Here is a 14,954-nt window from a genome sequence, read left to right on the forward strand (position 1 = left end):
GCCAAGCTTCCCAACTTGAAGGAAGTGGACGTCCGCTACACGGAGGCCTGGTGAAGCTCCCGGCTCGGCAGGAAGGAGTTTGCAGCTGCAACACACGACTTTTGACTAATAGCCGTAGAGCGCCGGCCCTGGGGTCCCGCCCCCAGCATCCCGGCTGTGAGATAGATGGGGGAGTCTTTCTGGGGGCAGAGGGCGGAGGGGGGAGGGGGTGGGGAGGGGGGCCGTAAGCACGCCCAGCCCCGCCTAATTCTTTTAGCTTCATAATTGGAAACCTTGACCTGATCCAAAAAGGACTTTGTAGCAACCAGAGGAGCATCAGCGGGGCGGGGGGGGGGGGGGGGGGGGGGGGGGGGCCTTGGGGGGGGGGGGACCCTTTGTGGATTTTCTTTGCCTTTGTGTTCAATGCTGTGTGGGAAAAGTCAACTCCGATGCCACCATCACACGACCCTGATGGGCCTCGAGGGCCGAGGAAGGGTGCTTTCTTCCTCACAGGCTCCACCGAGAACTCGCCCCTGCCCCCCACCATTGGGACAAGAAAACCCAGACATGTCATTGCACCGTCCTGTGTCCTCGCCATTGCTATGCAAAGTGATTCTTGTTGTACATAAGATTTAAATAATGCGCCTATTTAAGAAATGTTGACAAATTGCGGGTCTGGGACCTGCCTCTTATTTATGAAGTCTTTGACCCTCCCTCCCTCCCTCCTGCCCTCCCACCCCGCCCTCCCCTGGCCCGTAGTACTGTATAAACCAGTCAGCTGTTGGGGTAGTGGTAGTATTATTGTTATTTTTTTAAAGGAAACAGACAAAAAAAAAAAAAACCTCCTTGGAAAATTAATTGCTTTTTCGTAATGGATTCTGTATGCTAATGCTCGGCCGTCTGTCCGCCCGTCCCCACTGTGCGTTTCCAATTCCCAGATGTCTCCAACTTGCCCCCGGGTGAGGGTCAGGCTGGGGGGCAGAAGTGGGGTCCCCACGTTGTAGTCCTGTTCCTGCCAGGCCCCGGCTTTCTCTCAGCCCCCTCTTACGCCGTTTGGGGGGTGCTAACCTGTCCTCCCTGGTCCATCCCCTGGAAGAGCTGCCCCAGCCCCGTCCCCCGGAGAGCTCCCATCTCCGGTGGCCTCTGCCATCCCTGTCCCCACTGAGACTGCGGCCTGTGGCCTCCCCGCCATCCTGTGCTTCACGTGGTCTCCTCACGCATGCCTGCTTCTCTGCATGGTCTCTTGGGAGAAGAGAGAGACGTCGCCTCCACCAGCCTGACTGCCCACCCCACCCCTATGAATGTGACCGCTACAGCACAGACACCCTTTCTGTCCCCACACCTGCCCCGAAGACAAACCAACCTCCGTTTCTTTTGTAAACAGTCGGCTTTTTCTTAACAAGCCCTCCCTGTACAGAACAGCCCTTTTATGGTTTACTTGGGGTCCCCTCTCCCCCCAAGCCCCCTCTTCTGTTGGTTTAGCACAAATACCGTCCCCCTCCGGCACCCCCAGCCCTGACCCCTCAGTCAATGTAATTGTTTTATATATATTTAATCTTATTCAATGGAAACCATGCTTTTGTCGTTTTATACTTTGCTAGGTAGACTTTATTACCCCCCCCCCCCCCCCGACTATACCCTCATTTTTTTAAAAAAGGAAAAAAAAAAAGAAATTGGGTTTCAGTCTTAATTCATTTTACGTGCCAGGTTTTATTTTGTGTGTGCGTGTGAGTGTGTTCTGTTTCGTGTTTTGTTTTCTTCTGTTGTTGTTGTTTTCTGTTGTTTGGTTTTATTCTCTCCCCTCCGGTCCCAAACTTTATAGCACTCTGGTGCAGGAAGAAGCAAAAACAAAAAAACAAAAAAACAAAAAAAAAAAACAAAAAAACAACAACAAAAAAACTCTAAAAAAGAAACAAAAAGAGCCGAGACATGCCATCTTTTCCCTTCGCACTGTTGCTTTTCCTGATGGTTAATACTACTGTCACGTTAGCTGTGTTCAGAGATGTGAAATACTTTCAGGCAAAAATAAACTGTAAGTGACTCATTGACATCTGGCCTTTCTGTGTGGCTTCGAGGGAGCCTTTCGGCGGGGACGGGAAGGGGACAAGACCTGGGCCGAGGTCAGGACTCCTCTGAACGTCCCGAGCTGCTCACCCTCGGCACCGTTGACATTGGGGGCCAGACCCTCCTTTGTCACGAGGCCGTTCTGTGCATCCGAGAATGTCCTGCGTTGCCCCTGGCCTCGGCCTGCTAGATGCCAATAGCACCCAGTCCCCCCCCGCCCCCAGACATAACAGCCAAAAATGTCCACCAGGGACAAAATCACTCCCTGGGCGAAACCCAGGCTGCCAGTCTCTGCATCAGGGCCCTCACGGCAGCTCTCGTCCAGAACATCTAGGACCGATGGGCCTCTTCGTCACCTGGGGGTCTTGGGAAAATGCGAGTTACGATTTCCAAGGTCTGGGTGGGGCCCGAGACTCTGCTTTCCAGGACCTCTGGGAAACCCAGATGCTGCTGGTGTTTGGAAGCCTCTCTGAGTTCAGCAGCCTAGAGCCATCCACCCGGCTGCCCGCTCACCCACATGTCCCCAGGAGGCAGTTGGAGGAGTCCAAGGAGAGACTTTGTTTCCACTCCTCTCCTAAGTCATTCGCTTTGCAGGGTTTCTTTGCCCAGTGTTACCCCAGCGCGGTGGCCCGTCGCTCACGCCCCACATCCAGCCCGTTGCCTGCCTTCAGAAGCCGCTTGAGCATGTTCCTGAGTCTCCTCCTCCTCCATCAGTATCTCCACCTCCCTCACCCTGGGCCGGGGCCCCTCATCCCTGTCCAGGGGACCGAGCAGCGACCTCGCTGCCTCCCTGGTCCATCCTACACCACCTTCCTACTCTCACTACCTGCCCTGCCTCTCCACATCCCTGCTGCCCGCTCCTGGCCCTCCTCACTTCCAGAGGCCTCTGGCCACACAGGGAAAGCAGGAGCCGTGGGCGAGGATCAGGAAGGCCCCAGACTTCAGGCGTGGCGGGCGGGCCAGCTGCAGGTGGAGACGTGCGTGTACGAGGCGCGAACGCCTGCTCCATCCCCGATCCTTCCCACCCGGGAGAGGGGGGTGGCTCACAGCAGGTGCGCCCGATACCAGATGGAAGGGGGTCCCTGCCAGCCGTCCCATCCTCGGTCCCCCTCCTCGCTCTGTCCTGCATCACCTGGGGCTCCTCCACCCACTGGCTTCTGGGGGAGCCTGGAGAGTGAGGCTGCCCGGCCAGGGGTTCCCCTGGGCGTCCCAGCTTCACAGTAGTTCCCTCCACAACTCTGGCTCTCGGAGGAACACCTCTCCCCTCTCCGGGTCTTAGTCTGGCGGGACCTGCCCGCTCCCGCTGGGAAACCTCACATCCTTTGCCCCCGCCTGCCCCCCAGAATGCCCAGAGTCCAGCCAGTGCCCTCCCCCGGCACAGCCGAGCCACGGTGTGTCTTTACTTTTAACCCAGTGGCTTGAAACAACAGAAACTTACTCTCTTGAGGTTCTAAAGACCAGGACGTCAGCAGGGCCCCACACTGTCTGAAAACTCTAGAGGAGAAAACTTTCCCTCTCTCTTCCAGCTCCCGGGGGGTCCTGGTGTTCCCGGTTGTGGCTTTGCCCCTCCAGCCTCTGCTGTGTCCCACACGCCCACCCCCCACCCCTTCTCCAGCGAATCTCCCTCTGCTTTCTCTTATCAGGACATCTGCCATTGGATTTAGGACCCACCTGGATGACCCAGGATGACCCCGTGGACAGATCCTTAACATGATCACATCTGCAAAGGCTCTTTTTCCAAATAAGGTCATAGTCACCCGTTCCAGGTGAATGTATCTTCTGGATTCGACGTTTCATTAATCCTCCTTTGATGACTGGGGCTCATCTTGAAGGCTATGAATGATAGGGAGGTTGCAATGATCGGGCTCATTTTCTAACGAAATGCTTATACCGCCCCTCCTGTGTGCCAGGCACAGTAACAAGGGTAAGGCTTGTAGGTCTGAACTCATTTACACCTGATACGCCTAAGGGGTGGGTGCAGATATGATCCCTCTTGACCGATGGGGAAGTGGAGGCCAGGAGAGGGTGGGTCTCTTGGTCAAGGCCACACGGGGAGCGGCGGACGCAGCCAACCTTAGAACCCAGGCATTTTGGGAAGATCTGTCCGCTGCTGGCTGGTGAATGGATGGGGCTGGGACCAGGGCAGGGACCTTGGAAAGAAAGATTCAAGAGGAGCTTGGGAGTGAAAGTGCGCAACACGGTGCCTGGTATGGAGGGAAGGCCAGCAAGGAGTCAAGGGTAATGTTCACGTTCCTTGGCTTCTTCTCACTGGGGGCTTCGAGGGCCTAGAATTAGCACCTCTGCCTGGCAGCAGCTTTCTCAGTGGCCTGCCCGGCTGGTGGGTCAGTGCCCCTGCGTTCTCCCTCCAAGTGGAGGTGGAGACTCCCATCTGCTTCCCCTGGGGACAGTCTGCTGTCCCCAGGGCTCACCAGCCTGTTAGCACTTCCTTCTGCTCTCGCCCTCACTTTCCCTCCATCCCATCCTGGGACCACTTCCCAAATAAGCCACCCATGCTGGAATCTTCATCCCAGAGCTTGCTTCTGGGGAAGCCCAAACAAAGACAGTGGCTAACCATGCTAGGGGACAGAGGGACAGGTTACAGGGAGAGCCCCCTCCCCCACAGGCTGAGAAAGCCCTCCTAAGGAGACTGCACGGTTGCCGGGCACATCTGCCTCAGCCTCAGCCAAGCCAGAAGGACCGTGCAACTGGGGACCCAAGAATCAGCTTGCACCTGTTTTCAGAGGTGGAGGTGGAAGCTGCCAGATGCTCTCACACATTGCTGGCAGGCATAGAAATTGGTTCAGCGGGTTTGGAAAGCGTATCGACTAAAAGCTAACCATCCAGCCCACCCTGTGACCCCACCACCCCACTCCTGGGTATATAGACCCGGGAGAACCGAGTGCACGTGTCCACCAGAAGACACAGACAAGGGTGTTTATAGCAGCATTATTCGTAAGAGCCAAAAAGCGGAAGCAACCCAAATGTCCACTAAGAGGAGAATAAACAAACCAGGGTGGTCTCGCAGTGGAAGAGCTTGAGCGCCCCCCCCCCTCCCCTTCAACAGGAGAATCGATAAAACGCACAGTGACTTAGTCGTGTGATGGAATTCTGCAGAAAAAGGCCAAAAGAGCCAACTTCTGATACCCACAGTGGCGTGAATTAATTGGACACACGTTACGTGTGTGAAGGAGCCAGGAGGGCTTGCCGGAGGGTTCCATGTACGTGAAGTGCATGGACGGGCACGAGGCATCTATGACTACAGAGGTGATAACTGTGGTCACTGATAGTGCAGGGGGTGGGAGGTGTCATCGACTGGGAAGGGAAGAGGGAAGCTTCTGGGGTGATGAAGATGCTCTACAGCTCGATCTGCAGCCACACGGGTGTTTAAACACCCCTGGAGCTCCACATTTTTAAGATCTGTGTCGTTTACTTTCTGTGTTACACACCCCCTTTTTAAAAGTGGCATCAGGTCGACACAACCCAAATATCCACCAACAGGTAATAGATGTGCTATTTACAGACGATGGACGATTATCCGTCCGTAAGACAGGATGAAGCGTGGACACACGGTCCCTCGTGGATGAACCTCAAAGACATCATGCTGAGTCACCTAAGCCAGACACAACAGACCACATATTGGTGGATTCCATATATAGGCAATAATCTAAAATAGGCAAATCTGCACAGAAAGAAAGCAGACTGGTGTTTACGAGGGGCTGGGGAGTGACTGCCTCATGGATATGGGGTTTTATTTGGGGCTGAGGAAAATGCTTTGGAACTAGATAGAGGTACTGATTGCACGATAGTGTAAACGCTCTAAATGCCTCTTTAAAATGGTTTCTTTTATGTTACGCGAATGTCACCCCAATTTGTTAAAACGGCATCGAAAAAGAATTCTCTTAACGAAGAGATGGCCGCTGCTCCTCTCTGCTGTGTCTGGGTCTGGGAGGGTGAGTGGTGCCCTGGCCACCATGACTTCTCTCAGCGCAGTGCTGGCCCGTCGTTGTGAACGTTTGTCCCCGCCTCAAAAACGCTCTACTGCCATCTGCTGGACAGTCGTCATTATACCAGTTTGCATACTAAATCCACACACTCCCTTAAATGTGGGGCATCCTCGTACAGTGCACAACGTGCACAGCTGTATGTGGTGGGATATCTGACTTTGCTTTATTTTTCAGTGTCCTCTATTCAGGTTGGGGTGGGGCCTTGAAAACCTCAGTGCTGGCCTTCCCTCCCGTGCCGTCTCTAATGCTGGCTAAGGCTAGCCTGAGCTAGCCTCTCTCAGGTTCGGCGGGGAGATGCAGTCCTCGTGGTTCCTGATCCATGCATCAGTGCGTGGAGACCTGCCCTCCGGACACACCTCCAGAAAGGAAACCTTGTCCGGAGCACATTTGGTCATCCCCACGGCAGGAGAAGGCTGAGCACTGGCTAGAAGGTCTCCACCAAACTCCTGGCAACAGACCTCTTGGCTGTTTGTGTTTCCTCTCAGTGTAATGGTAGGAACGACAAGCTGTTCCTCGAAAATACCAGGCTTTGTCTCCTCTCGGATTTGCCAGGTAGGAGAAGAGGCTGTTGCATCCAGTGGGAAGGAGGCTCAGGGAATGGGGCGTTGGATACACCATGTCAGCTCCTCTTTGGGGCTCCCCCCAGCAGTGGCCACAGGGGTTTGCTGAAGTGGAGGTGGGTCAGTGATTCCCTCCTGGGGGTTTTAATGGAGAGCAGTAATGCATCATAAGCCCCTCCCAGCCCTGGAGTTACAGAGGCGTCCGTTATGTGCATGGGGTTGGGGGTTCTCTCCCCTGGTGGTGGCTGTTCAGGATAAGTCCTGCCTTATAGAAATAGGATGCAAGTCATTTATATAATGTAAATTGTTCTAGTGTCCACATTTTTTAGAGAAAAAGGCAAACTTAGGGGCGCCTGGGCGGCTCAGTCGGTTAAGCATCCAACTTCGGCTCAGGTCGTGATCTGATGATTCATGGGTTTGGGCCCCGCATGGGGCTCTATGCTGACAGTGCAGAGCCTGCTTGGGATTCTCTTTCTCTCTCTCTCTCTCTCTCTCTCTCTCTCTCAGAATGAATGAATTTAAAAAGAATTTTTTTAAAAAAGGAAGGGTAGTATATCATTTACAAGAGAAAGCTTGGGAGATCATAACCATGCGTTTTGGGAAGATGGATGGATGGAAGGAAGGTAAACCCCAAAGTAAAGAAAGCAAAGTGGCTCCTGATGAAACGAGACATCTGACATCTGACCTATGTCGACACCAGGGTTTGGGCAAGCAGAGTCGGTGTTGGCCTTGAGCTGAAGACAGTCAAGGGTGTACCCAGGCAGCCAGGCCACGCGCAGTCTCTGTCAGAGCTCTGTCCCTCATGTTGAGGCAGGTCCCACAAGGGATCCAGTGTCCTTCCTCCCGCGTGCTGTCAGCTCGCCAGGAGAGGGAGTTGGTTCTGTAGCCTTTCGTCCATTTACTGAGCAAAAGCGTATTGCTCTGAATCTTGAAAACACTGTGCCAAGTGGAAGAAGCCAGTCACAAAAGTGGGATCCTATACCATGATCATAGGAAAGCCCAGAATAGGGTAATCTTCGGAGAAAGTTCATTACCAGTTGCTTAGGGCTGAGGGGATGGGGGACAGGCATGGGCAGGGGTTCATTTCGGAGGTGATGACAATGTTCTAAATTGACTGCACAACTCTATGCTAAAAACCGTGGAACTGTGCACTTGGGTGGATTGTGGGGCTGGCGAATTGTATCTCAACGAGGCTTTTTTTTTTTTTTTTTTTTTTTTTTTTATTGAAATGCACTGAGCACCAACTGTGCGCCAGGCACGCTGGCGACTCAGGAGTAAATAAAGCAAACGCCATCCTCCACCACATTCAGTCTGAGGGAGGAGGCAGCCATTAGCCAGATAACCCCACAAACCATTTTTCATCGCGACGGCGGAGAGAGCTACAAGGCGGTGCAGGCGGCTGGAATGAGCGCCTCCAAGAGGGGGCGGCACCGAGCTCACGTGTCTCCACCTGCAAGAGCCGGAAATGACCAACTCCTGGGGCAGGTGGAGCAGGGAAGCACCTTCCAAGCGGTGGGAAGAGCCGGTGCGGAGGCCCTGAGGCAGAGGCTGGCACCGGGGAGGAACGGACCAGCAGAAGGGAGGAAGACGAAGTGGGGGGGCAGGAGCAGCAGGAGAGAGAGGCAAGGGGGCGGAGGCAGAGTGGTGGGGGAGGGATATATGACGATTTGGGAGTTGTTCAACTACAAACCGCCCCCCTCTGTTGTGGAGCGGAGCGGAGGGAGGCAGACGGAAGTCTGGGAGGGTGGAGGAGGGGGTCGGGGCTCATCACCTCCCGCATCCGATTCACATGCCATTCTCCCTAGGAAGGAAGGTCGGTTTGGCCGGCAGAGGGCCATGGGAGGACAAAGGGTCGCGGGGAAGCTGGCAGGCAGGTGAGACCTGGCGGGCCTGGCTCACACCTGTCCGCCTCCGGTGGCCAGGACCGGACAGGTCAGGAGGCAGGGGGCGGCTCCAACGCCTCTGGCGTCCCAGCTGCCGCAGATCGGGGCTGGGGCTGCGCCAGGCCGGCGGGCGGGGGCGGGAGGCGGCGTGCCGGGCCCCGGGTCCCTGACGTCAACGTTGCCATGGAGACCCCCGCTTCCCTCGGCGCGCGTCGCAGCTGCCGCAGACCCCGGGGCTGGGAAGGCTCTGCAGGGTTGAGGGGAGCGGAAAGTGCGGGCCTGGGTCCCGCCGCCCCAGAGCACCGCCCAGCGAGAGGGCGGGGTACCGAGACCCCCCGAGGGGCTCCCCGCTGCCCCCCAGCCTGCCCCCACCCCTGTCGCCCGGACTGGGAGCGACAGTCCGGGAGCTGCCTCGGCCAGAAATCAGCCCAGGGTCCTGCATGGCCCTCCCCACGGTAACACACCCAAGGGGGGGCACGTCCCTCTGCCCGCGCCTCCCACTCCCAGCCCCACTGTGCTGGGCCCTGCCCCTTCCTTCCTTCGAGGAGCATGTAGGGCGCCCCCCGTCGATCCCCAGCGCTTGCCGTCCTCGGCGGGGACCCAGCGAGGGAGAAGGGGAGTCCTAACACCGCCGCCCGCCTGCTGGCGCCGCCCTCCCTGGAGCTCACGTACGAAACGGTGTTTTCTTTGTCTCTAGACCTTGTTCAGTCGAATCTCTCCAGGTTCTTAAAGACGCCTTCAGGAACAGACTGGCCAGGCTGGCTGACTTCAGCCTCGCCGCCACCTGCTTTTCGTGCCTCTTCTCTTTTCCGAGCTCCTTCCTCCTCCGCGGGAGTGAAAGAAAGGGAGGCCCGTCCCGCGCTTCCCGGGTCTTGCCCTTGTCCTTGTTTGCCCGCTGCTGCTTCCCTGTTGTGGCCCAGGTGTGTGCACTTGGGAAGACTGTGTGGAGTGGGGTGAGGGTCCCCAGGACGGGTCCCCCACCCCCACAGCTCCCTCTCCCAGCTGCTGGTCACACACACACACACACACACACACACACACACACTGCCCCCCAGCTGCTTCCTGCTGGGGGCTCCTCACCCTGGAGCCAACCTTTTTGGTTGGGATGCTGGAAATCGCTCTTGGCGTTCCTTCCTCCCTGGTGTCCATGTGACTTCCAGAACCTCACACCTTCCTGACACGCCCTGGTCACCTCTCCCCACCCTGGCCCCTCTTACCACTTCTCTTTTCCCTGACTGGTGCAGGGCAGGGGTGAACTTGAGACCCGGGGAGGGGAGCGTCTCTCTTCTTTTCTTCCCACCCCAGTCTTCTGTTGGTGCTGGGATGATATAAGGGAAAGCAGGACCTTCGCAGCCACTTGGTAAATAAGCCCTGAGGTCTGGTCTCCAGTTTTCTGACTTTCTCTAGAATCTGGGGGACTTAGACCTGGAGGATGATTTCAAGGCTGCTGTAGAAGTCCCACTTAATACTCTCTTAATCATTCATCCATCCACCTTAAAGACCTACTGCATGCTGGTCACTCAGCTAAGTGTGGGGATCTAGCAGTGAATAAAGACCAAAGCCCCTTTTGTGGAGCCTATGTCTGAGAGGAGTCAAGCAACAAAATAAGAAAAAGATGTAGTGTCTTTTTTTTTTTTTTTTAATGTCTTTATTTATTTTTGAGACAGAGAGACACAGACCATGAGCAGGGGAGGGGCAGAGAGAGAGTGCGACACAGAATCTGCAGCAGGCTCCAGGCTCTGAGCTGTCAGCACAGAGCCTGACGCGGGGCCTGAACTCATGCAGTGTTCTCGAGATCATGACCTGAGCTGAAGTTGGGCGCTCAACCGACTGAGCCACCCAGGCGCCCCAAGTTGTAGTGTCTTAAAAGGAGAGATGTGATGGGGAAAAAGTTGAATCCAAAAAGGAGGATGGAGAGAGTGGAGGGAAGGTGGCTAGGGAAGGCCTCACTGAGAAGGAAGGGGACATCTGGGCACAGCCGTGAAGGAGGGGAGAGAAGAGCCAAGGGATATTTGGGGGGAAGAACATTCCAGGCAGCAAGAAAAGCCAGTGCAAAGGCCCTCCTGAGGTGGGAGCAGGCATGGAGTGTGAGAGGAACGGGGGACGATGGTGCAGCCAGAGCAGAGTGAGCAAAGCAGGGAGGAGAGGAGAGGGCTGAGAGTCACCTGCGGGCCCTGCCGGTTGCTTGGAGGACGTGGGTTTTCCTGGCACTCTTCCGTCTTGTCCTGGCAGCTCAGCAGACATGCATCAGTACCTGCTGCCCCTGGCCCTTTGCTGAGGGTCCTCCTGTGCACCATGACATCCAGTCTCAAAATACCCTCATTATCCCCATTTTGTAGATGAGAAAACAGAGGTGCTAGCATGTCAGGTAAACCCTGAGGGATAAGAAGAGATTCATCTGCAAAAAGGTATGTGTGGGGTGGGGAGGGCCCAAGGCTGTCTGATGATGGTCTCAGGGAGGAGACAATGAGGCCTCTGCCATACAGAAGGAAAGCGGCCTTTCTGTGGCTGCCCCACTTGGCCTCCAGAAAAGCCCAAATCTTCCAGGCCTGAAGGGTTTGTGGGAGGAAATGAGGAGGAAAAAAATGAGGCCGGATGGACTCGGCTGGGGAAGCTACTTCGAGGGAGGTGGCCACCCTCCTGGCTAACTCGCCGAGTCCCCTGGCCTGTCTCAGCAAGTGCCATGGGCTTGATGCTGAGAAAATGTTTGATCATTCATCTGACAGGGGTCTCCTTTGTGCTGGGCCCTGTGTCCTGTGATGGGTGGGTGGGGAGGTGGCTGTGGAAAGGGCTGAGCGGATGATTCTGTGACTCCTGAATGGATGCATTAATTACCTACCGCTGCATAACAAATCACCCCAAATGCAGCGACTGGAAACGAGCGTGTTTGTTTCTGCGGCTCAGGAACTCCGGAGTGACTCAGCTGGGTCGTTCCGGCTCACGGCTCGTTCCCATATGGCGGCCATCGAGATGTCAGCCGAGGCCGTGGCCTTGTTTGAAAGCTCTGCTGGGCTGGGGGACCCCCTTGTGTGACAGTGCCCCACACCGCTTCTGGCGGGAGGCCTCAGTTTCTCCTCACAAGGTTGTCCAGAAGGCTCCTTGAGTGTTGCTTTATGCAGCTCCCCCTAGGGTGAGTCATCAGAGAGAAAGACCAAAGTAGAAACTAGGGTGGCACCGGGTCTCTGATATCTCCCACCGTCACTTCTGCTTTGGGCTCGTTTGTTAGCAGCAAGGCACTAAGACCAGCCCACGTTCAGGGGAGGGAGATTAGGGTCCACCTCTTGAAGGAAGAGCATCAAAGAATTTGTGGACGGAGTTTAAAACCATGACAACAGGTAAATGGATGGTGCACCCACTCTTCTTCCCTGATGCTGGAATCTTAGAATAATCTCCGACCACAGCTGTTGGTGAAATCCCCCTGGGACACTTGTAGCTGTCCAAACCCCGGCCCCTCTTACTGAGCTGGTCTGAGCCGGGACTTGGACATGTGTGGTTTTGTTGTGTGGAATAATTTTTTTTTTTTTAATGTTTGTTTATTTCAGAGAGAGAATGTGCAAGCAGGGAAGGGGCAGGGAGAGAAGGGGACAGAGGATCTGTGTTGCCAGCACAGAGCCCGATGCGGGATTCAAACTCATGAACCGCGAGAGCGTGACCCGAGCGGAAGTTGGATGCTTAACTGGCTGAACCGCCCCGGCGCCCCTGTTGTGTGGAATGCTCTTAAACTTTAATCGTGACGTTTATGTTTCCACTACATTATTTTTTTATTGTGGTAAAATGTGCATAACGTAAAATGGACCGTTTTAGCCCTTTTTGAGTGTGCACTTCGGTGGCAAGAAGTACGTTCACGTTGTGGTGCAACCGTCACCTCCAGAAATGTTCACCTTCCCGAACTGAAACTGTACCCCTTAAACGCTGACTCCCCACCCCTCCCGCCTCCAGCCCATAGTGACCCCCGCTTTCTGTCTTTATGAATTCAACTACTCGAGACCTCAGAGGGCTCCCTTGTGTCTGGCTTGACCCAGCACAGTGACTTCCAGAGCTCATGCACGCGGTACGCGTCCCAGGGTGTCATTCCCCTCATGGCCGAATAGCATTTCATTGTACGGACCACACTGTGTTTATCCGTCGTTTGACGGTGGACATTGGGGTGGTTTTCACGCTGGTATTTTTAAGGCTCCGGAGTGATACTCATGACCCATCAGGGATGAAAATCGAGGTCTTAGACCAGTGGTTCTTAAGCCTGGCTGGGCATCCAAATCACCTGGTAGCTGTTAACAAAACAAGCCAATGCCTGGTGAGCATCACAGACCTGCAGGCCAGCTGAATTGGATTCTCTGGAGGGGGACCCCGGAGTCTGCAAGAATCTGCAGTTACTTCCAGAAGGCCAGGGTGTGAAGACTCATTTCCAGGTCTCTGCTGCCCCCTGGTGGCAGTACCTGGGATCGTCTGCAGCACTGGCTTGCCCGCCTCCTAAGGAGCCCAAAAGAGCCAGTCCCCAGAGCCATTCCTTGGGGGGTCTGGGGAACCTGCGGGGCTCTCCCTGCCTATCCTCCCCCACTGTACTTCCTGGCTTCAGAGGAGCCTATTAGGAGAAGGCACAGGCAGGCGGAGGACTCCGCTTTGCTCCTTGCCAGCTATATGACCTTGAACAAGCCATTTACTTGTTTCAGGGACATGACCACTGCTCTCCTCTCCCCACCCCCCTCCACCCCCCCTGCCCCATCAAGTCCCTGAGATCACAGTTAAGTATGTGTGTTAGCTTTGGGGAGAACCTAGAATTTCTTATCCTTGGCTCCGTTGACAATTGGGTAGGATTATTCCTCATGGTGGGGCCATCCTGTGTATCGTAGGGTATTAAACAGCATCCCTGGCCTCAACCCACTAGATGCCAATGAAACCCCCCAGTTTTGACGATCAACACTGTTTCCAGACATGAAGAAATGTCCCCTGGGGGGAGGGTTGCCAGACAAAATGCAGGTTTCCCAGTTAGATTTGAATTTCAGAGACGCGACTCACAACTTTTTGGTAGAATTCTGCCCTAAAGATTGCATTTTTACTTGCTAAATCCAGAAACCCTGCGAAACCACCTCAGCTGAGAGCTGCTGCCCTGTGAGTACCTGATACTTGGGTAGGAGGCTAAGATACCAGATGGAGAAGAGGCAGCAGGAACGCACTGGCCCAGCCTGGCTAGGGAGGGGTGCTGTCTGGGGGCAGGCCCAGCAATGATGAGTGAGGTGAGGCTTGGGGAGAAGGGTGGCCGTGGGAGAGAAAGCTGGGCTCACAGTCAGGCCAAGTCCCTCTGGGGGCTCAGAGCCACTGATGTGCAGGGACAGGGGACACCTTGTTTCCCCAGCACCTGGGGACAGGGCAGTTTGTGGCCGACCACAAGTCGGAGCAGTTCACCCCCAGCTTCTCCCCAGAGAGAACCCCCAGTGGTGGGGAGTCAGGCCCAACTTGCTCATTTGCAAGAGGAAGAAACAGGCCCAGAGAGGGGCAGTGACTGTCCCCAAGCCACACAGCCAGCTTGTGGCCCCAAGGTGGGATCAGGCTCCTCAAGCCAGGACTTGTGCCCCTGGGGTGGAGCCTGGGTATGTTCTCAACTTGGGGTGAGTCCTCTGAGAGTTCCCAGAATTTTCCAGATGCAGAGGTACTGAAGCCAGACTTCACCCTGAGGCCGGACCACCTGAGGCTGTGGTCCCCAGCTGCTCTCCATACTACTCCAAGGGAGTGTTGGGACCCCTTCTGGGGCTGTCCCTGTCATGTCCATCTCCTGACACTGACTGATAGGGAGAGGCGACATGGAGAAATGGAACAGTGCTTGGGCTTGGAGCCAGACTGTCTGGGGCTGAATAGTGGCGCTGCCCCTCACTAGCTCTGACCTGAGGCAATCTGTGCCTCAGTTTTTCATCTGTAAACTGGGAATGATGAAAATGATACCTACTTTGAAGGGTTACTAGGATTTGATGAATTAACAAGGAGGAATGCTTAGAACAGTTAAGTGGCAGGTAGTAAGGTTTAGCATTTATCTTACTTCCCTCTAGACTTCCAGTGACATCAGCCCTTCTCCTTGGGAAGCTGGTTCACCGGGCTGTCAATCATAGTCACCAACCCTGCCCTGCCCTGCCAGACACTGGAGTCAAGCAAGGAGCAGCCACTGCACCCTGTTGCCCAGTCACTGGGTTGATGAGTGAGACAACCCTGAAGAAGGTCTATTGAGTTCCTGGATCCAGCCTGACCTGAAGCTAGTTCCCAATATGTGAGACAATAAATTCCCCATTTCACTTAGGCAAGTTTGAAGGGAGTTCTGACCCATATACCCTTTTTGCTTCATAGAGCAAGAGAGGTTCCCCCAAGGCAGCCCCCTTCTCCCATGGACCAAGCCTCTCAGCCTTGGTTTTGATCCAGCCCCACACAAGGCCAATAACCCACTCTCAGGGAGTCAGAGGGAGTTTCTCCATTTGAGC

At 55.1% G+C, this 14,954-nt stretch overlaps 1 protein-coding gene and 1 long non-coding RNA gene across 4 annotated transcripts in view; both read left to right on the plus strand.

Annotated features, from left to right (window-relative positions):
* Positions 1-204, plus strand: part of CMIP (c-Maf inducing protein) — a 230,840-nt gene extending 230,636 nt beyond the window's left edge. The window contains exon 21 of the mRNA XM_049622507.1: positions 1-204. Coding sequence (XP_049478464.1) covers positions 1-54 — 54 coding nt within the window. The 3' untranslated portion in view covers positions 55-204.
* A 7,909-nt stretch (positions 205-8,113) lies between these two features.
* On the plus strand, positions 8,114-12,677 carry LOC125916352 (uncharacterized). 3 transcript variants are annotated; one of them, XR_007455883.1, is made up of 4 exons: positions 8,114-8,481; positions 10,830-10,898; positions 11,395-11,620; positions 12,033-12,677. It is a non-coding gene; the product is annotated as an uncharacterized LOC125916352 (long non-coding RNA). The 3 variants fall into 3 exon arrangements; XR_007455882.1 differs by lacking the exon at positions 8,114-8,481 and adding an exon at positions 8,488-8,945; XR_007455881.1 differs by lacking the exon at positions 8,114-8,481 and adding an exon at positions 8,952-9,410.
* The last annotated feature ends 2,277 nt before the right edge of the window (positions 12,678-14,954 follow it).

The sequence above is a fragment of the Panthera uncia genome, assembly GCF_023721935.1.
Source record: "Panthera uncia isolate 11264 chromosome E2 unlocalized genomic scaffold, Puncia_PCG_1.0 HiC_scaffold_20, whole genome shotgun sequence".
NCBI classification, from domain to species: domain Eukaryota; kingdom Metazoa; phylum Chordata; class Mammalia; order Carnivora; family Felidae; genus Panthera; species Panthera uncia.